Genomic DNA, 26,769 nt, shown 5'->3' with positions numbered 1-26,769 from the left:
GGGTTTGCTGTCAGTTGCCTCAGACAGCTGAGTCTCTGTTAGAAAAAGAAGGTGAGGTTTAGAGGAGGAGAGGTGGTGCTCCAAAAACCAAAATAAACAAGCACTCCGCGATCCATCCATCTATCTATCATCCAATCCTATGCCACCCCATAAGGAGTGTAGTAGCCTAAGGCTAGGCAAGTTGGTCCTGACCAGCCACACTCATCCCTGAGTGGCACTACTAGAGTAATAAACCCCAACCACCCCTTGGATATACAGTGAGGCCTCATATCTGGCGAATACAGTGGTATAAAAAAAACTGTGCCAGATGCGAAACCGCCAGATCTGAGGCAAACTTTAAATCGGGAAAAATAAACAGGAGTCTTTTGTCACCCAAAAGTTACCCTATCTTACACATTTTTGTACTTTTATCCCAAGGAAGTTAAATATAACTATGCTAAACATCACTATAAATACGTAAAGGAAATAAAAACTCACCAATATCAAGTTCAGAAGTGTTTTATTGGGCCAAATGTGTGAGTTACTGGTTCATGAATAACCACAGGGTGGCAGCCTGGGTCGCTGCCTCATCGTCTCTTCCAAGGTTGCCATCATACTAATGTAACAAGCTCTAGCTGAACACCGCCAAACACAAGAACCAGGCACAAAAACTAGTCGGGTAAGGTGGTAGCTGTGGTCTGTGTGGTGGTAGCATAAACAACGGCACCATCACAAGATGGCCGCCAAGTGCCAACCTGGATGCGCATGGAATTTGCATGGCAAGCACCTGCCAGATACGAGGCTACGTCACCACATGTGAGGCTTTGGAAAGTTTCTAACCTGTTGCCAGATGTGAAACCACCAGATAAAAAAACGCCAGATGCAAGGACCCACTGTAAAATTACACAGGCTCAATCCGATTGGAGTACCTTAATTACCCAATAAACCTCCAGGCGCCATAATTTGGTTAAATGGTTACCACCCACCGTGGTAAATGGATTCCTGGTTTACAAGAAACAATTAAGCCTGTCAATCAGTGTAGAATCACCTGGGAAAGGGGACAGGGGAAGGAAGGAAGGAAAGAAATGGAGAGAGATAATAATATAAATTTATCAAATGATTCAAATGAACTCACCTGAAGGCCACACCTCACAGTTTCATCCTTGAGGTCAAAATGCTTAAGGAGGAGGCCAATGGTGTACAGTGCCCGGCGGAAGAGTGGCTTAGAGGTCTCTAGTCTTGGGCTATCAGGGTGCTCTTCACTGAGTTTCTTGTAATCAACAATGAAGCAGTGATACCTGAGGAAAGGGATATAAAAATATGACTATGCTTGTATATGATGATGATATACAACACTGATCATCTTCATGCTTTTTTTTTTTTTTTTTTTTTTTTTTTTTTTTTTTAAAGGAACAGTTTATGGGTTCCTGGCCTTTGGCTCCTTCTTCTTCTTCTTCTTAAAAAAAAAAAAAAAAAAAAAAAAAAAAGAGAGAGAGAGAGAGAGAGAGAGAGAGAGAGAGAGAGAGAGGAGAGAGAGAGAGAGAGAGAGAGAGAGAGAGAGACCTCCTTTCCCACCCTAGGGCAGGATGAGAAGTAGCAACATCCATACTGCCCAAGTATGCCCAATCAACAAGGCCATGCTTCCATTCACTCATCATTCAAGCCCCCAGAATCCTGGCTTTATCTGATATAACAGAAACTTTGACCACATTCTGTACCTTCACATAAACATATATGAACAGAGTAAATCCGGACACTGTAACATTAAAATGGGGTACCAAATCTCTTATCGTGCACTTCTTCTCACAACATTCATCCAGCCACCTTTATCTCGTCAGTTCTCTAGCCTCACCGACTTCCAAAGCTCTCTTCCTCACACACTTATCCACCAAATCCCTCCACCTTCTGCTTGGCCTGCCTCACCTCTTCCCTCCTTCAAAGTCGCTCAGGTATACCTTTATCACCGCGCAGTAGTTATCCATTCCCTCCACATGACCAAACCATCTCAGTACACTCTCTTCGATTATGGTCTCCACCGACTTCCTCACTCCACATCTGTCACGAATCACATTACTTCGTATCCTATCCACTCTCTGTACTCCACATACACTCCTCAGCAGTCCCCTCCACCGCTCTTACTCTTGATTTTTCATTTTCATGTCATACCATAGTCTCACACCCATATGTTAAAGTTGGCACTAACACTCCTTCATGTAAGCCTCGCACAGCTGCAACACTCAAGCCTACGTTTATCAAGGTCTTCATAGCACCAGCTACTTTCCTTCCTTGTGTCACTCTACTTTCCACTTACTGGGCACACTTTCCCCTCTTTTCTATCACTGTACCCAGGTATTTGAACATTTTCCCCTCTTTTCTATCACTGCACGCAGGTATTTGAACTCTCTCACAAATTCCAGTCTCTTTGCATTCACTGTAAGATCACACTGGCAGCCACCTTCTCTTTTGATAACCATAACATTACTTTTTTCTACATTTACTATCAAGGCACGATGCTCACAGCTATTAGCAAAACTCTGCACTAGTCTCCCAAGCTCTTGTCCATTATCTGCAAGTCGCACTGCATCATCAGCAAACATGAAATTTGAGATATTCCATCCATCACCATTCATTACCAAGGCCATCACTCTCTCCATTACTCGTGTTTTTACTTCTCTCATCAACCCATCCATATACATATTGAACAACCATGGGGAAATAACACAACCTTGTCAAATGCCCACACTGATCGTGAACCACTGACTTAGATGCACATTTACCCTTAGACATGCCTCACTACCATCATAAAAACTCTTGACGGCAGCTAGCAGCTTACCACCTACACTGTATGTGTACAAAACCTTCCACAATCCTTCTCTGTCTACTTTGTTTTATGCCTTTTCCAGATCCATAAATGTCATAAATACCTTATTGTCCTTCTCATAAATCATCTTCACTATCTGTCTCACTGCAAATATTTGATCCATACATCCACTACCACTCCTACTGTTCGTCACTCACTAGGACTTCTGATCTCTCTCACTTTCTCTATAATAATTCTTCATATACCTTCCCTAAAACACTCAACAGGCTTATGTCTCAATTATTCTTGGACTCACTATGGTTACCTTTATTATTGTACAGGGGTACAATCACCGTCTTTTTCTACTCTACTGGCAGTTTCACTCATTCATGGCTTCTTACATATCTCCCAACAAGCACTTCATTCTTTTCTCTCTCCACTACATTTAATCATCGCTGCATACACCTCACCAACCCCAGCTGCTTTCCCATTTTTCAGCCATGCTAGTGTCACATTTCCTGGCACTGCATTCCTTCTCTGCACACCCACAAAACCAATCATGTTAACAGTTGCTTTGCTATCTTTTCCATTTATCAGACTTTCAAAATATTCTTTCCATCTGGTCCTTACTTCATGCCCATGGGTTAATAATCTACCACTTACATCCTTCATACTTTCACATCTCCTTCCACTGTCACTTCTATATTTCCACAACTCTTTTCAGAATAACTTCCTGTTTTCAGAGTAATTTGCATTCATTTTTCTTCCTAGATTCTGTGCACCCCCCAACCAATAATTTTAACAGTCACTTTGCTCTCTTCATTCCCATTCATCAAACTTTAAAAATAATCTTTCCATCTGGTCCTTACTTCATCCCCATGGGTTAATAATCTATCATTTATATCCTTCAAACTTTCACATTTCTTTCCACTGTCACTTCCATATATTGGTAAGGTGACAAAACTTAGCCTATTTACAATGAGGGATATCTCCAAAGGCGAAAGTATTCACCTGGCTGTTGCAAGCAAAAAATAAAACATCATACAGAAGAAGTAAATGACTAGAGATTCTTATCCATTCACTATGAAAGATCTAAAATAAATAAAATCATCTGTTGTGTAAAGAAGCATAAAATATAATAAAAAAAAGACTTCACAGGAAAACTGGACACTATCTAATGTATACAAGCCAAACCTGTTAAAGCAATCCTTTATTAGCCTGTAATTCTTGGTGACAGTGTTAACAATGGAGCCGAGAAGTGCTAGGCAGGATGTGATGACAGTGCGGTCATGCTGAAGGATCAGTTTGACTGCATCTTCCTCTAACTGGGACAAGAAGGTCTCACTGGGGTGTTCCATCAGTGGTACAACCAGTTCCAGTGTCCGTGCCACCGTCCCAATCATGGTGAAGTCAACTTGTGTCTGAGAAAAGCATGTAGACTCTTAGAGAATTATCCAAGTCAAATACTAGTATCAATATACCAATATAAAAATTAATCTACTTCTTTGCTGCTGCAGAAGGAGCACTGGGGTTGGGGAACAGTCTATTTGGCCAAGACCTTTCAGGTGAGTGATCGAACATCTGCCCAAAGATGCATTATGAGAACAATATACTGTACCCCTAGCACTCTTTGGATTTAAACCTTTTTGGGATGAATCCACTTGGAATGCCATAATCCTTTAATATCACCAACAGTCCATTTGTTGGTAAAATTGTTACCACCCAGTGAATTAGAGTAAACTGTTTTTCTGCATTACAGGAAACCATTTTGTTTGCCTCTCAAAGCAGTCACTCAAGGATAACACTATACAGTAGACCTTCAATTTAACGGGCCTCAATAGACTGGATATCTTATTTAACAGATGCAACGATGCCTCCAGACTTATATCGCCTATAATGAACAATGTCTATTTAATGGGGCGCAATACACGAGTTTCATGACGTGCAATGACAATGCTGTAAATTAAACTACAAAAAGACAAACTCATGGGCCAAAGTTGATGAACAATGGGTAAAATTTTCATTTATAGTACTAAACTATGCTAATGTACTAATTTATATTCAAACTTGTGCTCTAAATCCCACCTTGGGAGGGGTAGGGGGGTCAAATGAATAAGATTTTCAGCTGTATGGAATCAGGCTTCCCCCCAATAAGTCTGTTACATGGAGAGTCTACTGTGCTGAATACTGAGTGGATACTGAGTTCCCCTAACTACTGCCTACTGCCTACTGCATACTACTGCCAAAGAGAAGCCTCACATATTAAAGAATTTTTTTAAAAAGAGGATGTTATATTTGAATTACACTACACTTCAATCACCATCATCATGAAATCCTGTGTTGCACCATGTGAGGCACAGAAGCCCAGGACTAAGAAAGTTGTTCCAGACATTTAAGAAGAGAGCGACCAGCCTCACTCATCCCTGAACAGCATTACAGTATGTGAGCAATAAACCCCAACCATCCCTTGGATATAAACCTGCACCGGTTCAATCCAATTGGAGTGCCTGGCATCATAATTTGGTTATATGGTTACCACCCAGCATACTAAATGGTTTCCTGGTGTACAGGAAACCATTTGGCTTGTCACTCAGTCTTGTCACCCATAGGCAGAAGGAAAAGGAAAGAATGAAGGAGAAAGAAGGAAGAGAGGAAAGGACAGTCACCCAAGAGCAGCATTACATCGAGTGGGTGGATGGTGAGAATACATAAAACATATTTCAAGTTCTGAGATATAGGGACCAAGGCTAGACTACAATGGTCCAGAGACAAACCTTGGCACCACATACCATTTACATATCTCACTCTCTTTTATTACTACACCAACATATTTGAACTTTTCCACTGATCTAATTGTCTCTTCATTCACCGGCACACTATGCATACTAAGGAAAAATCAATCATCCATACCTCTCTTCCCACCTACGGACAAGGTGAGGTAGGTTCCAGGAAGCAAGAGAATATTACAAAGTATTCCGACACCAAACACCTCAACAGTCGTCTTCTATGTAACTGCTGTGACAGATGTGAATCTGTGAGTCAAGCACTTAACCAACCTGACACAAACACACACGCAGTGTTCCATTTAAAAATTACACACAAATTTCTTGGGTCTGAGGAATTTAGTTGCACATGAAGCCAGGCATCACTTGCAAACACAAGCATTTGTATCCCATACATGATTGCCTATACATTCACACTATCAACATATGTTCACACTCTCTCTTCGATTTACCATCTTTCCTTTAGATGACCATCAAGTTGCAAACCCTGCATAGTGCATTAATAAAGAAGCAGTGACAAGAATTACGTGTGACATTTTTCTGTGAACTAAAGAACTGTTTTGCCACTGAAGTTGAGCTTAAACGAAGTTGCCAAATGTCATTCATCTCTTCATCTTCAAGTTAGTGTCTCCTCATTGCTCCAACCTGCATCATTCTTTCTTATTATATGCACTAAATCTCTTCATTACTAACATTATAGTGGGGAAGCAATCACAAATATTACAACTAACTGAAGAATGTAAGAATTAATGGTTGTGGGTTGCTTGCACTATGTCAAGAGTGTGTGTGTGTATACCATTCAGATAAATAAACCCTCACAGCCATCATATTTACACACCACCCACAGACCTATAGTCACGGCACACGGCTCTGTGGTTGTCATTATCTTGCCCTGGCAACCTACCCGTCAACAGTGCGTCCAATTTCATCTTATGATAAGCATGTGATTTGTGTATGTTTGTGTATAATAATAATATTCGTCTATAATATGATACGAAATCAGATGCACTGTTGAAAGGTAGGTTGCCAGGATACGATAATGACAACCTCAGAGTCGTGCACCACAACTATAGTATATTTCACTCTCAACTCACTCTCACTGCTTCCCCCCCCCCCAAACACCCATATACACACACTTATTCTACCAACTCTTCAACCCTTGCTGGTTTGCAGGCATCGTATAAGGCACAATGAAAGTCTGCACGGGCCAAGCTGCAAGCCTCATATGAGGTACAGCTGGCCACATATGAACCTGGGACAGTAGCCTTGCGAAGCAGAAGACTATTTACAGGTTCTGACATTCATGCTCACAGTTACTTGACCATCTCATCTGATATCTGAAAACCTTGTTCGTTCATGTTAATCCAACCAACAATAAACAAGTAAATACACCAAAGTCAGGTGCACCAAATGCTAGGCCTCATTTATACACTAATGCTGCTCCAGGTTCACATACAGCCAATTGTACAATTTACAATTAATATACCATATTTCGTGGCATGTTAGACGCTGCAGTGTGAAAGACGCACCCTAATTCTCGAAGGGAAGTTCTGAGAGAAAAAAAGCATGTCTTGACCAAGACTACAGAAAGGTTGCTTGATATGAGTATTTTTCACTAAAATACACGCTCACCTTTCAGAATCTCTATTCAGTACTGTATATCTGTCTTTGGTTTCTTTATTTTTATGAGAAAGAAAGGTACAAAGACATGAAAACAAACAACCTCTTCCTTACATAATGTTACTGCATTCCATGACACTATCTTAACACATTAGAGTCTCTCTTCAGTAGTGTATATATATGTGTGGTGTCTATTTTTATGTAAAAGAAGGGTACAAGACAAGAAAACAAACAAACAACCCCTTCCTTTTAAATATTACTCCACACCATGATGCCATCCTAACACTACTGGTTTGTTTATGAAATATGAAGTCCGAAGTGTCCGATTCCTTTCATACAATAACTTGAGACGTGATGTTCATCTCTATTACAGTACAATAATATGTATCAGTATATAAAGATAAGTATTATTTTTCATGAAATGAACTTTAAAAAATTAAACTCAATAAAACCCGTTCTTTCATTCATTTAAGAAAATACAAAGGCCATTAAGTGAAGGAATTCACTATATCTCCAAAACAAATGCCTGCGTGTACTGAATTTTAGAATCACAGACAACACAACCAAGTTTTCAAAAATCAATTACAAGGAATGTTTACACCATTTTATGTACCCTAAAAGTACTAGAAGCCATCCTAACATGGGGTGATTGAATTTCCATATCGCTAGGTGCTAAATTGCTAAACAGCTAATAATGCTGTAATTTCGGGAAGTATTTAATGTTGCAACTGTTTTTCCCATTTTTCACTAACAGTAATATAAGACTGCTTCTTTCTATGATGCTCTTGTATCGAAAGAAACAAAATATCAGTAAGAGATGCCAGCATAACAAGGGTTTTTGAATTTCCATATGAGACAGACGTCTGTTACAATGACTCAACAAAAGTCATGCAAGCCAACATGTTCAATATGAGTCCCTTGCTAGTTAGTGATTGGATAACAGGTGAAGTGATCATTACTGCCTTTCTGAAGGTTAGCAAGGGGTTCAGAAGTGATCATGTTCTGAGAGATGGGGGATGCTACATTGCCAAACTGCTAAAAAGCTGTAATTTCAGACAGTACTGTTTAATGCTGCAGTTGTTTTTCCCATTTTCCAGTAATGGTAATATAAAACTGTTTCCTTCTATTATATTCTTGTCTCTAATTAAACAAAATATCAGTAAGAGAAGCCAGCCGAACAAGAGTTATTGAATTTCCACATGAGACAGATGTCTGTTACAATGACTCAAATGTCATGCTAGCCACCATCTGCAGTATGATTCCCTAACTAGTTACTGAGTGGATAGCAAGCAAAGTGATCATGACTGCATTTCAGAAGGTTAGCAGGGAGTTCACTAGTGATCATGTTATCCTGCTAAAGTAGAGTGTATGTTAGATGCTAAGTTGCTAAACTGCTAAACCGCTAAACCCCCAGACCGTCACATGGCCAGTTGCAAGCAAACCCTAAACTTTTTCTTGAGCCTGGGTGTTTCTAATAATAAAATCTGAGTACATACACAAGTGAATGTAACTTTCTACAATAAATCAAAGGTGCTTATACTCCAAAAAAATACTTGACCGCCAAACAGTGAGATGATCCTCTGTATAAGCGATTCTTCTAAATGGAGCCAAGGTCTTAGTCTTGCCTCCAGGACGTATGGGGATAATTGAAGGTGATTTTGAGACACAAAAGTGCATCTTCCACCCCACAAAATACGGTAAAACAATGATTAAAGAGAAGGTAAACTACTTTACAAAGAATCACCCTGGAAGGGGCTAATGCTTTTCAGTAAGCCTGTTCTTTATCAGGCTGCAAAAGTGTCAAGATAACAATACTCTCTCACACACAAGGCTAAACAATAAACAAAATCTTGAATAAAAGGCATATAAATACAGTATTTCTTCCATCCACATCTCATATACCAATAGAGACAGCAATAATCAGTATCAGTTCAATATCAGCTAAAATACAAAAGTTGGTGATATATCGGTTCGAAGAATCATATCGGTTACAACACTACCTGAAATCCTGACTCCATCTCACAGGCATTTAAAAAAAAAAAAAAAAAAAAAAAAAAAAAAAAAAAAAAAAAACCATTACAGTAAAAACAAAATAATCATCAACAACGCCTTTCCTCACTAAAAGATGAGGTACGGCAGGATCTAAAAACAAGAAATGAGAAACTAAACATACAAACAAGGAAAGAGAAATTATTAACGGCATGACCAATGAAATGGGCCATACAATCATTCACGTATCATTCAAGCTTTTCTTAACAGCAGTGAAAAGTCTACAATATACAGTGAACATAAAATAACAAAACGCAAACTGGCCAATTTACTTACCCTACACCTCCATGCCAAGTATGGCTGGAGGGTAATGGCATGGTCAACCAGGAGCTGAGGACGGATCTTGGCAAACAAGTATAACGTCTTGTGACAGGCAAGGATGCGTTGAGTAGTAGTACGCGGTTGATCCTGCGGAGCTTGATTGGCATTTGCAGGAGCCCCTTCAGGGACGGGGGCAGGAGGTTGGCCATCTTCCTCCAAGACAAGGATGTGGCGCACCAGGCAATCCACTATCTGCTTACATGCCGTAACCAGGGACTTGGGAGGCTCACTGATCACCTTTGTAACATCATCCTTGTCCTCTCGTGGTTTGAACATCTGTACCATTACAGAGTAAAATCTAAATTACCTTTATAGTTTATGCAACATTAACTAAGTAAACTGCGCCCCTATCATTATTATTATTATTATTTTTTTTTTTTTACTGTATAAAATTTTCCTTTCACACTTCAAACACAAAGTCAATAACCAAGTTAAAATGGGGTGGCAACCCCCTAACATGTGCTTCTCTGCAATGTATAAACAAAAGTACAAAACACAGGAACACTGAAAACATTACAGTTATAGTGTAATGGAAGGGGGAAGCATACAAGCAGTCCTTATTATGGGTAGCTCGGAGACAAGTTCATCAATGTCACCAACATTTGACTTACAGCTATTACTGTAAATTGTCCACTGAAACTGACAAATCAGCTTTAAATGCATCAGTGGAAATATAGTGCAAATTTTCATTCAATTCCTGCACACTTAAATGGGGGGGGCTTTTTTTTATAAAGGTGACTTACTGTTTAACAAGAACACCTGCATCAAACTACAAAACGTGGTTGGGTACTAACGCTGTGTAGGAGCTGCTCAAACCAGTCCAGGCCAGTGTCTCTACAGGCCACCACCACCTCAGTGATGTTATTAACCTTACGTAATAACGCTGTCTCATCCAGATTGGGTCGCTCCTTTACTGGTGTGAACCACATGTTCTGCAGAACAAATATTATTCAACATACAGTAGTCAAGTTATACTAATTGCTAACATGATTTTTTTTTCCCCATCACAACAAGGATGTTATTTTTGTTACATATGTGCTATCACATGACTATATTCAATCCAAGAAAGGCCTTTCATAGTGATGAGGTTATAGTAATAATCTATCTATATCTACTGGCAGATGCCTTAATCCCATAAAGGGTGGCCACAAACAAATCACCAGTATGTCACCCTGTCCCCTGCCATAATAAATAATAATAATAATAAAAATTTCATCATCATCATCATCATCATCACCCGGACCTCCTTTACCACCCTAGGGCATGGTGAGGAGTAGCAATGTCCAGGCAGCCTAAGTCTGCCCAATCCAATGGGCCATGCTTCCATTCATTAGTCATTCAAGCCCCCCGAATCCTGGCTCTATCTGATATGCCAAAAAACTTTCACCATATTATGTAGCTTCGCATAAACATATCCGATAGAGTCAATCTAAACGCTGTCACGTTAGAAAGGGGAGCCAAATCCCTGATCATGCACTTCTAACAACATTCATCCAGCCAGCTCGATCTCATCAGTCCCTTAGCCTCATCGACTTCTTGTCTCTCTTCCTCACATACTCATCCACCATACCACTCCACCTTCTCCTTGGCCTAACTCGCTTCCTCCCTCCTTCAAATTCGCTCAGATATACCTTTTTCACCATATTATTGTTATTCAATGTCTCCACATGACAATACCATCTCAGTGCACTCTCTTCAATTCTGGTGTCCACACACTTCCTCAGTCTGCTTCTCTCACGAATCTCATTACAGTATTTCATATCCTATCCACTCTCTTCATTCCACATTCATTCCTTAGCAGTCCCATCTCCACTGCACTCACCCTCGACTTTTCATTTTCATGCCACACCATAGTCTCACATCCATATGTTCAAGTTGGCACTAATAACAACAATAATAACAATCAGGTCTGTTTCTCAAAAGCACCAAATTCTACCGATAATGAAGTAACTAGAACTTGAAACACACACACACACACAAATCACATACAACCTCAGTCAGCAGAAGTGGCAGCAATTTAACCCTTTCATACACAGGCGCCCGATAAAGAATCCAACTGCTCACATTCTTTCGACGCAGGATTCGTCCAAGTGAAATCCAATCGCTCACACTCTTTTGACTCGGGATTCATCCAAGTGAAATCAACCGCTCACACTCTTTTGATGTAGGTTGAGTCCAACCATATAATTTGCTGTATTTTTTTCACAACAATTTGTTGTTTGATCTTCCTATTATATAAAAAAAAAAAAAAAAAAAAAAAAAAAAAATCAATGCTCATTTACTCACAAACATATAAACATTTCAGCAATGATTATAGAAGATTGTAAAGCATTTATCTGCAATCCATTTAGTAAAAAATGGCACTTCTAGCTATACTAGAAAATCTTTTATGGCATACGGAAAAACAATAGTTGTTCATCACACCTGGCTGCTCTGAGTGAAGTTTCTTATCATTTCATTCTCACCCACCAGGACCTCACGCTCCCCATATTCCTCACTCAGTGATTTGTACAGCATCAAAAAATGATTACAATCATTTCAATCCCCTGCCCTAATTTTTAACTATTGTTATGAAACTGATACATGTTACAAATGAATTAATGATCTTCCTATGAATGAAAACAAAAAAAAAATAATAATAAAAATAAAAGACATAAAACATCATACTTTATCATTCAGTAATGTATTCATCTACTCGCTGACATATATACAGTACTCACACACTGTATTTTTTTCACAACAATTTGTTATGAAAAAACAAATAAGTGTCTGCAGGAGGCCATGGCTGACATCCTTCTCAAACTGTCCGTAGGATGTGCTTGATGTGTGACATGCTTGTACAGAATGAAGGCATTCAGTACACAGATGTCAAGTACTGTACATGTAAGAATGCCTTCTTGTACCACTTACAGCAGCGCCTCAGACAGTCAATGGTGCCAATCTGGATATCGGATTTATCTACGAGTCACATGTTGATATTATAGTCGACAACTGCATCAGGCTTGGAGACTGGCTGCCTTGTTCTTTTATTAACCTTGCCAGTGTTTATCAACTTACCTTTATGGAGCGTGGAGATGACATTTACTTTTTGCTTATCGTGCCATAATCCCATAAGGGGTGGCCATTTGACTTTGAGTTATTTGTTTTACAGGGAGGGGCACTAACCCTCCACCAACCCACTTGTTGACACATAGGGAGCATGTATGGTTTGGTTATATAGCTAATACCTACATAAAAATAAAAAACTGTCATAATACTCACCAACCCTTCAACTTCAAGCTGATGGGCCCAAATTGTCCGTGAAGGGCGTATAGTCAGAGACAGTGAGTGGGGAAAGGGGGCAATTTTTGTTATTTTTTTGCCTGTGTCAGTATGTGTGGCAGATGTGCAGTGACACAACTGAGGCTTATACTAGCCCTCCACAATGATAACATTTCCAGAAGACCGTAATCCACCACAAACACCATTTCCATGCATGTTTTTCAAAAATGTGGCAGGAGTGCTGCTTTGAGTCTGGTAATCATAGCAACAACCTTGAGGCAGGCTGCCTCTGGTACAGGCATGTGAGACTGCTCGCCTCACCACTTCTTCACTACCACCGCCTTATACACACAGGGAGATGTATGTTTGGCTTGCACTGTCACTTGATTCTAGCACTGCTGTGCCACTAGAAGTCTGGATATTACTGCAACTACTACTAATACTATTACTACATTTACTACAACTACCACTACTACAACTACTACCACTACTACTACTACTACTACCACTACTACTACAACTACTCCTACTGCAACAAGAAAAAATAAAGAAAAATATTGTGAACAAAATAGTTATTCATGTACTATCCATTACCGAAAATACTGTAGCAGCTTACTACAGTATCTACACCGTACACGTGCAAAACTTTCCACAATCCTTCTCTGTCCACTCTGTCGTATGCTTTTTTCCAAATCCATGAATGCCATAAACATCCACTGGTCCTTCTCACAAGCTTTCTCTGCTATCTGTCTCACTGCAAATATTTGATCCAAACATCCTCTGCCACTCCTAAGGCCACCCTGTTCATCAATCACTAGGACGTCTGATATCTCTCTTACTTTATAATAATTCTTCCATATACTTTCCCTACTACACTCAATAACTTGTGCCATGATAATTCTTGCACTCACTTCACTCACCTTTATTTTTGCGCAGGGGTACAATACCATCCGTTTTCCACTCTGCAGGCAGTTTCACTCATCCAAACCTTCTTGCATTATCTCCAATAAGCACTTCATTCCACTCTCTCCACTACACTTTAGCATCTCTGCATACAACTCATCAACCCCAGCTGCTTTCCCATTTTTCAGCCGCTTCACAGCACTCTTCACCTGTACAAGTGTCACGTCTCCTGGTACTGCATTCCTTCTCTGCACACTCCAAAAACCAATCATGTTTACAGCCATTCTACTCTCTCTCTATTCCCATTCACCAGGCTTTCAAAATATTCTTTCCATCTGGTCCTTACTTCACCCCATGGGTTAATAATCTACCACCTACATCCTTCACACCATCACATTTCTTTCCGCTTTCACTTCTACATTTCCGCACCTCTTTCCAAAATAACTTCGTATTTTCATAGTTTGCATTCATTTTTCTTTCTAGATCAACATTTACCTCCTTTTTCTTCACTAGTCTCTTTACGTGCTTCTTGCTCTCAATATATTCAGTTCTTATTTCAACTGAACCCCTGTCCTGTAACCACTTTAGCCACTTCTTCCTCTTTTCCTCCACCACTCTCTTAACCTCCTCATCTCACCATGCCGTACCTTTCTTCTTTGTTGTTACTCCTGCCACACCATACACTGCTTCAGCATTCCTAATTAAGCAATCCCTATATGCATTCCACAGGTTGTCCAGATCCATTTCATTCCAATTCACTGTTTCCACCTCCTCCTGTACTTTGGTCCTGTAATCATCTGTCGTTTCTTTGACCCTCGGCTTCTTGAATTTCTGGCTTTCTCCCTGACTGCTCCTCTCTCTCCTGATCTACCTCACTCCTCTCAGCTTGCTCTTGCATACCACAATCATATGATCTGACAGACCTCCACATCGTCCTCTCATGGCCCTCGTATCAGCAACCATTCTCATCATCGACCTCTCTGTGAGCACATAATCAATCAGGCTTCTTTCAACATGATCCCAGTTCCCTCTATACCATGTACATTCATGTGTATCTTTGTGTTTGAAATTTTGAAATACGAGTTACAAATGCACAACCTCCTCTCCTCATTCATATCCTTTAGTCCCTTCCCATTATCATTTTCTCCTGTACTCTGTAACAGCCCATTATGTCATCCTCAGGAACAGTGCCTACTCTTCCACTCATATCTCCCATTAAGATCACTTTATGGCTCCTGGGCATTTCTCCCACTACTTCATTCAGCTCATCCCAAAACCTGTCTTTCTCTCTCTCACTCCTGTCCTCACACGGTGCATATGCTACAACCACTGCCACTTTCACCTTCTCAAGCTTGAACTTGACATATATACACCTCGAGCTGACACACTTGTAGTCTCTCATTCCACTCTGCCAAAAATATTTGCTACAGAAAAGAAATTACTCTTTCATACCACATATTCTCTTAAGTTAGCATTCAGTTCCACATTCTTTGTTCGATATTGCAATTCCCAACATATTTTGGACCAACTGAGCATACAGTTATTCTGCTCCTTAAAGTTAAGTGTATATTTACTGTTCAATCTTTTTTTTGTTATGTGTATGCGTGAAAGAAAGAGTATTTATACAAACAACAATGTATTCCATTAACCCCTTCACAGCTGCCGGCCTTGATCAACGCACTACCGTACCAGCGTCAGTGATGTTGAGTTTGGGCAAGCTATTTAAAAAAAAAAAAAAAAATCAAACAATTATGGGAAGGGAACGAAGGTCACTGGTACATTTACATGACCCTACTCTACCATCCCATGCAGTCAGGTGGTCACTTCATTCCAGATGTTTTCACCAATGTTTACATGCTAATGTAACATGCGATCTAATTTCATTAACTCTTTCATGAATCATTGTAAATCACAGGATGGATGGGGGGGGGAGCCAGCTGTGCCAGACAAATCTTTTCACATCTGTATGAAAAAGAAATTAATTTAATGCTTTCAAAAAATGGTTTTGAGGCCGGCCAAGGGAGCTTGCAAATTTCTGAACTCATGGCCACTGAGGGGGCTAAGCATATGCTTTACTTTATGCAGTATAAGCTTCTTACCAGATCAGTTCTTCCTGACAGTCCGTTATATTTTTCTGATTATTTCTGGGTTGGTAAATAAACGTTTCTTGTTAATTCTGTTTCACCGTTGTTTTTAGCTATTCTGCTGTGACAACTCTTGTATGATTCGGTAAGGTAATGGTGGAAGGGACTGTTCTAACCTAAACCTGCCCTAACCTAGCTCAACTGTACCTAATAAGTTAACCTAACCTAACCTCCAGGTGGGAAACAAAATCCACCTTTGAGTATGATGATTTTCTCCCACTGTACTGGAAACAATCATAGGCACGGATTACGGAATGTGACAATAATAACAGGGAGGAAATTTTTCAGCAAAAGTAATTTACCAAACTGAAAAGAGTCAGAAAAATACAGAAACAGGCTGGAGGAACATGAATTGCATAGGTAAGGTCTTTCTGCTGCTGAAAGTGTACATTTAAAAGTAAATAAATCTGTCTAACGGTACTTGTGTTTTGTTTCTGCTGGATTAATCATTATTGCAGACTATTTGGGCAACCCTTCACACCATGTAGCCTAGATAATCGGGTTACCTCTGTAATCTACAAGAAACCTATACATCATCCCACCACCTGTATAGTATGTTTCAAGCAACTAACGATCTTACATTTCATTCCATAAGTGTCAAATCAAGGTAACTTCTTTAAATGTCAACAAGCCATAAACTGCACAAACCTGGAAAACCTCTTGCACCAGCTTCTTTATGCCTTCTTCGTCATTTATTCTGCGAATCATTTTGACACAGATCTCAGGGATCTTAACGAAATCTGGGCACTCCAAACAGATGTCCTTCATGATCTTAATTACACGCTTCCTCACACTCACACCTGTGTCCTGTAGTAAAAGCAAACATAACCATTCAAACAGTAGCTACATTAGAGGAAGGAACTGAGAAACCAATTACACAATGGATAAACAGGGTGAAATCACATATCCAGGATGTGCTCTGCTTACTTTTAGTATGAAAAATCCACAGAGTGTATATTTAACAACTAACTCAATACTTTGCTGAGAAGACTGTATCCTGATAAATCTTCACTTCAAATTGAATCACTGGAAACTAAATCAGTAAATTCTAAATGAGCAAGGACTTTACTCATATCATGAGACTGGTATTCATAACTTCAATAGCTAATCTCAGAGTCCCACCCAAATTAATTGGTAGGAAACAGTCTTATGATAATTATAATGATGACATAAATTTTACAATCAAAGAGGTGAAAGAAGGTAGGATCACATCACAAACATATTTTGTGAGTGGCTACAACATCATAATACCTTGTATGAACCTTACCAATATTCTGGCAGCAATCATATCATAGTATGTATGTAAGACCTCTGGCCGATGCAACACAAACTTGCCCACTAGGTCAACTGCAGCCTCCCTGACTGCTGTGGAGTGGTCAAGGAAGGAGTGGTGGACGCCCAGCTGCATGTCATTGCGTGACAGAACCCCAGGGTCAGCCTCCACCACCATAGTCAGGCACTTCATGGCCTTGGTCCGTACTGCTATGGCAGACTCGGTCAGAACTCGCAGGATCTGGGATAAGTCAATAACAGTTTACTGAAGCAGGGAATTCATATCACTGTGCACAAATAAAACACAGTTAGTCTTCAATCAAAAACTGCTTCATTATTAAGTTCCTGAGGAGCTAACACTAGTTCTTCACCTCGTTAGTTGCAATTCACTATAAAGTTGCTTTGAAGACTGGAATGACTGCTTTTGTGGTTTTATTTCCTCTAATGTGATTTTTTTTTTTTTTTTTTTTTTTTTTTTTTTTTTTTTTTGGTGCTTCACGAAGTTTATTTTACTTAAAATTGGCATTTGGCCATATACACTTTATACATAAATGCAGTATATGGGAACTTACAAGACGCATGGGACTCACTTGTTTGAGATACATGTCGAAGCTCTGTGAGAAGGGTCTCTTAGAAGCTAAGTATCGTGTAATGAGCTCAGCATTGTCATAGCCAATATGAGTCTGTAGCGTCTGGGTCTTGGCACCAGGTGACGCTGGTGGGAAGGCAGGGATCTGTCCAGGAAGAGCACATGTTTGGTGCGGTATTATTATTGTACTGTACTTATGCATCTATACACATATGCAAGCACATACATATACACAAACACATAATACTGGGTACAGTAAGTGTGGCTAAAATACATTACAAGTAATCCTTCACTTGAGAAATATATGTATAAAGTTATGATCCTGTCCTTCTAACATTGTAATTTTCATAAACGGCCACAACTAGTATATAAATTTCATGAAATCTTGGGCCTCAAACCCAAGATTTTCATAAAAGTCCTTTATTTCAAAAGCATTTTCAGTATGGTAGTTACCTTGGTGATAAGAAACAGTTTTCTCTTTTCAGCAAGTTGGGTGACCTCTGCTACAAGGGCTTCATCCACCTGGTCTTTCTTCTCCTCCTCATCCTCAGCACTATCTTCACTGCTCTCCTCCTCACTCTCATCAGCTGTCATATGTAAAGAAACTGTAGGAATACAAAAATAAACTGCCCACATGTTTGTGCAGGTGGTTACCCTTAGATGAAGCCACAATTCCAGAAGCATGAATGATGTGTGGATGATTATGTAGCCCTGTTCACTGAGGATGCTGTTAACAGTTCTACTAGGCTACTTCAGAATCTTCACTGAGCATGCTGTTAACAGTTCTCCTAGGCTATCTTAGAATCTTTTTCTCCTCTTTCTAAATCAGGGCAGGGTTCTTCTTCAGAGGAATACAATGATCTGGTGTTAGTAAAAAAAAAAAATGCACATGATCATTTGTGTGAATAAGGGTTAACATTATTTTGTGAAGAACTATTGTAAAGTTCCATAGACCAAAGTATTCTGCAATCTCATAAAAAATTCCATATATCACAGTAAACTGTATCTTTAACAATTCCATTAAGAAGGTTTTAAATTTTAACTGAAGCTTGAAGCTTCCAATATTTTTCTGTTACTGCATGGTACATGAAGACTGTAACACAAAGTACAGTACATGGCTGGATACCACAGACCAGGGAGGTACTTAATATACAGTACAATCATGTAAGTGACAAGCGACTACACACTTAACAAGTAGCTACACATGATTCACTCTCTAGTACTGAACTCAGCCACAAGTGCTTAGCCCACAAGAGGAGTCTCTCAGTTTCTAGCAAACTGTTGGGAAATCATCAGCCAGTTTTGGAACCTGGTTATGCTTTCAGCCCACAAAAAAATTCCACTGGTTCATGACCAATGTCAGTAAGAGGATTAAAAAAATGGAAGCATGAGACCATTCTAACTTTACTCACTAAAATTTCAATCTACTGTACATTACAGTGACACTGATTTCTCTGGCACAGGATGAAACCCCAGACTTCCAAACCCCCTGTGGAAAGTTTAGATCAGCGAACAACAAGCCACCTAAGCAATGATAAGTTTGATGTCTTTAAAAATTTGAATGTTTAATGTACTACCATTCAATAATTTACGTTACCAGAGAGGAATATATCAGTAATATGATAAATATCACATGCAGCCTATCATAAAAACTTGTCCATAAGGCTAATGAGCTTACTGTTTGCACATGTACAGACAGACATATACAAGTATCATCCCAAAGCTTGAAGAATACATAGTGGAAAAACTGAACCATCTGAAACACACATTAAGAGAGATAGGGTTTTCCATCCATCATCCAATCCTACGTTGCCCCATGAGGAGCACAGAAGCCTGGGGCTAGGCAGTTGGTCCCGACATTTAAGATGAGAGTGACCAGCCTCACTCATCCCTGAGTGGCATTACGTGAGCAATAAACCCCAACCACCCTTTGGATATAAACCTTCACCAGCTCAATCCGACTGGAGTGCAATAATTATCCACTAAACCACCAGTTGCCAAAATTTGGTTATATGGTTACCACCCAGTGTTGTAAATGGTTTCCTGGTGTACAGAAAACCATTTGGCATGTCACTCAGTGTAGAGTCACCCACAGGCTGAAGAAAGAGGAAAGAATGAAGGAAGGAAAGACAGAAGAGGGAGTGTAAAGTCACCCGTAGGCAGAAGGACGAGGAAAGACTGAAGGAAAGAAAGACAGAAGAGGATGGAAGGAAAGAAGTATGGAGGAAAGGACAGGGCAGACACCCGAGAGCAGCACTACATCGACTAAGTGGATGGTGATAGGGTTTTCATGTCAGCTGTAAATTTTTTTCAGATGGAACTGGGAAGATACTTGTTTTCTTTGACTATAGGTGTCAGCAGTCAACCTTTATTTGGATGGTGCATCACAATGTGTTATGTGATTTTGTAACCAATGCATGGAATAAAATAAAGTGTATGCAGAGATGATTAAATGCAGTGGAGAAGAGGAATGAAGTGCTTGTTGGAGATAAGTAAGAAGGCATGGATGAGTGAAACTGTGCCGGCAGAATGGAAAAAAGACAGTAATTGTACCCCAGCACAAAAATAATGGAGAGCGAAGCAAGTGCAAGAATTATCATGGCATAAGTCTACTGAGTGTTGTAGAGATGGTAAATGGAAGAATTATTACAGAGAAAGTAAGAGAGATATAAGAAATCCTAGTGAGTGATGAACATGGTGGCTTTAGGAGTGACAGAGGATGTGTGGATCAAATATCTGCAGTAAAAAAGATAGTGGAGAAGACATGTGAGAAGGAATATAAGGTGTTTATGGCATTTATGGATCTGGAAATAGCAAACGACAAAATAGACAGAGAAGGATTGTGGAAGGTTTTGCGCATGTACGGCGTAGATGGTAAGCTGCTAGGTGCTGTCAAAAGTTTTTATGATGGCAGTGAGGCATGTGTAAGGGTAAATGGGCATCTAAGTGATTGGTTCACGATCAACATGAGCGTGCGACAAGGTAGTGTGATGTCCCCATGGCTGTTCAATATATATGTGGATGGATGGGGCGAAGGGAGAAGTAAAAACACAAGTAATGGAGAGAGGGATGCCATTGGCAATGAATGGTGATGGATGGAATATCTCAAATTTGTTGCATGCTGATGATGCAGTGCTACTTGCAAATACCAGACAAGAGCTTGGTAAACTAGTACAGAGTTTTTCTGATGTCTGTGAGTGTCGTGCATTGAGGGTAAATGTAGGAAAGAGTAAAGTGATGGTTACTGAGAGAGAAGGCGGCTCCCAGCATGATGCTACAGCAAATAGAGAGAGACTGGAATTGGTGAGTGAGTTCAAATACCTGGGTACAGTGATAGAAAAGAGAGGAAAATGTGCAAATGAAGGGGAAGGTAGAGGGAAACAAGGAAGGAAAGTAGCTGGTGCCATGAAGGCCTTGATAAGAAACAGAGGCTTGAGTGTTGCAGCTGCATGAGTCTTACATGATGTTTTAGTGCCAACTTCAACATATGGACGTGAGACTACAGAGTGTCATGAAAACAAAAAGTCAAGAGTAAGAACAGTGGAGATGGGAATGCTAAAGAATGTAAGCAGAATACAGGGAGTGGATAGGATACGGAATAATACGATTCATAAAAGACGCTAAGTGAGGAATTCTGTGGACACCAGAATCAAAGAGAGTGTACTGAGATGGTCTGGTCATGTGGAGAGTATGGATGACAACAGAGTGGTGAAAAAGGTATATCTGAGCGACTTTGAAAGAGGGAAGAGGTGAGGTAGGCCAAGAAGAAGGTGGAGGGCTGTGGTAGATTAGTGTGTAAGGAAGAGAGGTATGGAAGTTGGTGAGGCTAAGGGACTGACAAGAGACTGAGCTAGAAGGATGAATTTTGTGTGAAGTACATAACCAGGGATCTGGCACTCCTTTTTAACATAACAGTGTTCAGATTGGCTCTATCAGATAGGTATATGTGAGGCTACAGAACACGATGAAATTTTTCTTTGGCCTATCTGATGGAGCCAGGATTCCATAGGCTTGAATGATGAGTGAATGGAGGTGTGGCCCATTGAATAGGGCAAACTTGGGCTGTCTAGATGCTGCTACTCCTCATCCAGCCCTAGGGTGGAAAAGGATGTCTGGATGATGATGATGACTGTAAAGTATGCCATCTCCTTAAGTAATGGATAGTCTGATACTAGGGTCTCCTTAATATTAAGGCATACACTATAAATAAAATACAAGAAAATATCAACCTGTCACATGTAAAAAAAAAAAAAATCAACTGAAAAGGAAGAGATGCTGGGGGAACTCCAAAATATTAATATGTAAAACACAACAGTAAATTGGAGTGCAAAAGGTGCAAAAGGACCTCCTAGATATCAACATGCCATATACAAAAGTAAATTGGTAAGGAAGAGGTGCAAGCGGGTCTCACAGATATTACCATGTTACATACAGCACAGAAGTAAACTGGTAAGGAAGAGGTGACAAAGTGTTTCCAAAAATTAACATTACTGTATAATATACACTAAGTAAAATGTTAAGGAATAGGTGCTGGGGGTCTCCTAAACATTAACATTTCACATACTGTCTATACCGTATGTAAACTATTACAGAAGAGGTGCTGGGGGTCTCCTATACAATAACATTCCATATACAGTACTGTACTGGAGTGTACTGGTAATGAAGAGGTGCAAGGGGACCACCTGATTTTAACACTCCATATGCAGAGTATAGCTCATATGAAAGAAGTACTAAAGGCATACTAAGGGATCTCCTAAATACTGATATTTTATATACAGAAATCATCAATTACCTTTTCTCTTTCTCTTTCTTTTGTTGTGACTGCCTGATTTCCTGCCGCTAGGTTGAGGCAGTGGTCCCTGGCGTTGTCTCAAGATTTCTGAGTACGACTCACGGTACCACTGACCAATGTAGAAGTGTCGCGCATGCAGGAGAGCTGTTTCACTACTGGAGTTAACCGCTAGCCAGTCTAGCAACACTCTCTGCAGGAACATGGTCCGCTCCTCCTCTTCGTCCACAACTATACCTTCACTATCCCTTGTAGTACTGGCTCTCTGTTGACAGGAATGCGGGTTAATGAAGGTCTTTAATCCCTGAAGACTGCATTTTTCTGATGCTATGTTCCACCCTGCTGCAATTAGGGGTTGATTTTTCAACTTTCAGCAGGGTAATTTTTTTTTCTTACATATTTGAAGAGCTTGAATTTACTCATGAAAATGCCAATCTCAGTCCCCTAGGCCTAATGGTTACTGCAAAACTGCCTGTCAAAGATTATAAAAGTCCCCCCAGGTGGTAAAAAAAATACAAAAAAATTGGCGTAAGCCTAATTTTCGTTAGAAAACCTTACCAAAATCAATGTAAAATATGTTTCTATTGATGAAGCTAGGTATAGCAGTCAGCATGATTAAAAAAAAATAAATAAAAAATAAAAAATAAATAATAATAATAATTTTCACTAAAAAAAAAATTACCAAAATCAATGAAATCAATGTAAAATATGTTTCTATTGATAAACTAGGTATACTGTAGGAGTCAGCATGCTTAAAGAAAAAAAAAATCCAAGTTCAAAAATTCGGCAAAAACTTAATTTTCGTTACAGGACCTTACCATAATCAATGAAATCAATGTAAAATGTTTCAATTGACGAAGCTAGGTGCAGAAGTCTGCATTTAAAAAAAAAAAAAAAAAAAAAAAAAAAAAAAAAAATCATCTAATCCAGTGTTGCCCCATGAGGAGCGTAGGACCAAAAAAGGCGAGAGACACAGGCCGATCAAGGCAGGGAAATTACCGCGTCATATTCAGGACAAAGGATAGAGAGAAAGGTGGAGGTGGGGTGCGGGGTCTCTGGTGGGGGTGATGAGACACATCCCAAATGTGGGGGAAGTGGGGTGTGGGGTATTATAGAGGGAGGAAACATACACAAAGCGATCACGCCAGGGAATTGCCGTGTCGTTCGATATGGAGAGGGGAGAGCAGGCACGAGACCCCCCTCATACGATGTAGATATGGTATTGATGAATAGTTTGGGTGGGAGGGGATAGAGCAAGCTGTATCCAATCAGCAGAGGGAGGTGGAGAAGTGGCTGGGGGGGAGGGGTCCCCATAGACCTGGTGAGGGGACGAGATCTTCCTTCCTACCAATTCATCCTCTAGTTCTGATTAGGTAGGAACCATATACATCATAAAATGGGTTGGCTTACTGCTCAGTAGTTTCTGACAGACCTTCTATGACTGTCAGTCACAGGACTCTACGTGGCAAACTTGCAAACTGATGATCATCAGTCACAGTACTTTACAGGTTAACATCCCTAAATTACTTATTGTATTTCATAAGCATATTATTCACTTGGCTCTGGAAAAGTCCTTTAAACCCAAGCTGTTTTATCATTGTTGTTTGTTTGTTGGACTGAAGGCTAAGCTGTAGTCCACTATCCTCCATTTGGGGGATACGGAGGTAGCTGAGAGATGTTTGCACAACCAGGGAGTAGAACTACTGCCTGGTTAATATCAATGCTACAGTATCATGTGAAGGCATCCCTCTCCAACACAAGCCATGGAGGCAAGAGATCATTGGCTGTAATTTGGATCCTAGATTAACTTACTGCTTAATGATATGGACTCCAATTATCAACCATAGCATGAAAGTCAATTTTAATGTTTCACATTATTTACAAATATACAATAAAATCTAAATCAAGGAAAGAATTTTAAAAATCAACATTATCATGCTGCTAAATTTTCAGTTAACATTCATAAACATGATACTGATACACATGAGAAACCTGATATGGTCCATGTTACAAAGTATTTAAGTGTGATACTGTAAAGTATCTTGAAAAACTGACGCTGACTTGCAACCTTACCCCCGACATTCACATTTCTCACCTTCTGCACTGTCATCCCCCATCCTCTCAACATGCCCAAACATCTCAATCTATTCCTCTCATCACAACACCAATACAGTCCATCCTTCCCCTCAACTCTTCAATCGCTTCTTATTGCTCTTCTTTCCACTTTAGGTGGCTATACACTTAGTGACAAGCCTAATGATTTCCCATAACCCAGGAAACTATTTACAACACTGGGTGGCAACCACAGAACCAAATGATGGGGTTATGTGGAGCCTATTATAATGCCTTTGTTAACTGGGTGGAGCTATGCCAATGCAGTATACATCTGGGAACCAACCTCCACACTTCACTGTCTGCTGAAAGAGAACACCAATTCACAACATGGAACAGCCCTGCTGGGACAGTAGCTTGTCTGCTGTTGACGTGCCTGCTCAGCCAGACAGACCCTTCTTTAATATTCCAGGCATGTCACTTGGTACAATTTCGAACTAGACATAAGGTTGAAAGTCCTCCAAAATACAACACTGAAATCGATTTGTGAGGTGAGGGTGGGTGACAGACCGCCAGCGCGGGTGGGTTTGTACCAAGCGACACCGACGCAGTGAGTCACTGCCAATCCACTTGCTATGTACATTATTAGCTATTGTTAGCATCTAACAATTGTTGTGAATATAATTTGACTTTACGTACCAGATTATTATGTAAATTTTGTCAATGCTCTGACATGTTAAATAAGGTCAATATTGTTTCTCATTAACCCAAAAAGTCTTGTGGCTACGTGCTATTTTCAGCATCTCCAGCACATGCTGTTGGTCGTACTGCGAAGTCCCAGTTTTGCCTCGCATCATTCTCGTTGGACAAAAGCTACTCCAAGTTACTTTTCCCTGCTTGTAATCTGTGCACTATATTATGCTATAATTTGATGTCTTTATGTCCATTAACAACTATGTACTGAATGGTTTTATGATGAACTCTGAGTGAAAATTCTGTTGCACTTGGAAAACAGGTGTTTTCTATTGCACTAATTGGTTTATCCGAAATCTGTTTATACATTCATAATCTGCATCCTTTCCTCTTTATTATGTTTTTTTAAAGGCGTCTCTAGCATTATTAATAACAGAGTAATACTTCGTTGAAGTTGTATATTAAAAATCGACGATTATCGGCATTTCGAAAAATATATAATTTTGTATATTTGCATATATTAATTTCAATGACTAACAAAAAGGGCATATTTGGCATATTTTACCCTTCATTTTGGTCTTTGAATGAAGTCTCTAGCTTTAAAAACAACGGAGTTATGATCGTTTCAATATTCGTAAAGTTTAAACACAATTTCTGGCTTTTTTAAAAAAGGTCGCTTGGTACAAACTCGCACGCGCGGCCTCATATATATATATATATATATATATATATATATATATATATATATATATATATATACACGAATATATATATACACGTATATATATATGCACGTATATATATATACAAATAGATATACAGTAAGGTCCCGGGTTACGTCAGTATCGACTTACGTCAATTCAAGGTTACGACAGTCGGTCCGTGAGTGGAAATTTTAAAATATAAGAAAATAAAGAAAAAATACGTAAAGAGTGGGTTTTGAAGTGTTGCTAAGTACCGCGAGATGTCTCTGGCGTTTTCCCGCCTCACGCTTGACTACCAACAATCGCTCTCAGTCTCACTGCTACCACCGCCTGATACAGTGATACCGTCATTTTCTTGTGTTTTTCGCCATCCTGATTCCAAGATGCCTAAGAGACAGCTTCCTGGTGACCATAACGACTCCAAGAAACGCAAGACCATCACATTACGTGAAAAAGTCTTTATTATTAAGCGTAATGAGAAAGGAGAAAAGGCATCAGCAATCGGGCGTGCGCTTGGGATGAGCCGTACTACCGTAGCTACCATCCTCAAAGACAAGGAACGTATCTTGACTCACGTTAAAGGTGCAACTCCCATGCAATCAACTGTGATTATCAAGCAAAGATCGGGACTGTTGATTGAGATGGAACGGATGCTAATGCTGTGGATTGAGGACAATAATCAACGGTGCATGCCTCTGAGTGAACAGTTAATCTGTGAAAAAGCACGCACACTCTACCAAGACCTTAAGAAAGAAAAAAGTGAGGAAAGTGAGACCAACGAGACATTTGTGGCATCAAAAGGTTGGTTTA

At 39.8% G+C, this 26,769-nt stretch overlaps 1 protein-coding gene across 2 annotated transcripts in view; it reads right to left on the bottom strand.

The window, feature by feature from the left end:
* Window positions 1–26,769, bottom strand: part of Nipped-B (Nipped-B cohesin loading factor) — a 224,105-nt gene that overhangs the window by 73,452 nt on the left and 123,884 nt on the right. For both annotated transcript variants that reach the window (XM_080266118.1, XM_080266119.1), the window contains exons 15-23: window positions 22,514–22,775; window positions 18,175–18,308; window positions 17,723–17,866; window positions 17,128–17,373; window positions 16,509–16,667; window positions 10,347–10,484; window positions 9,508–9,828; window positions 3,974–4,200; window positions 1,115–1,277 (exon numbers count right to left, since the gene is read on the bottom strand). In XM_080266118.1, coding sequence (XP_080122244.1) covers window positions 1,115–1,277; window positions 3,974–4,200; window positions 9,508–9,828; window positions 10,347–10,484; window positions 16,509–16,667; window positions 17,128–17,373; window positions 17,723–17,866; window positions 18,175–18,308; window positions 22,514–22,775 — 1,794 coding nt within the window. The remainder of the gene's footprint in view (window positions 1–1,114; window positions 1,278–3,973; window positions 4,201–9,507; window positions 9,829–10,346; window positions 10,485–16,508; window positions 16,668–17,127; window positions 17,374–17,722; window positions 17,867–18,174; window positions 18,309–22,513; window positions 22,776–26,769) is intronic.

Source organism: Coenobita brevimanus, chromosome 18, assembly GCF_032717465.1.
Source record: "Coenobita brevimanus isolate Jiangsu-jjx chromosome 18, ASM3271746v2, whole genome shotgun sequence".
Classification (NCBI taxonomy): Eukaryota; Metazoa; Arthropoda; class Malacostraca; order Decapoda; family Coenobitidae; genus Coenobita; species Coenobita brevimanus.
Note: the sequence above shows the minus strand (reverse complement) of the source record. Positions and strands in the feature narration are given on the sequence as shown.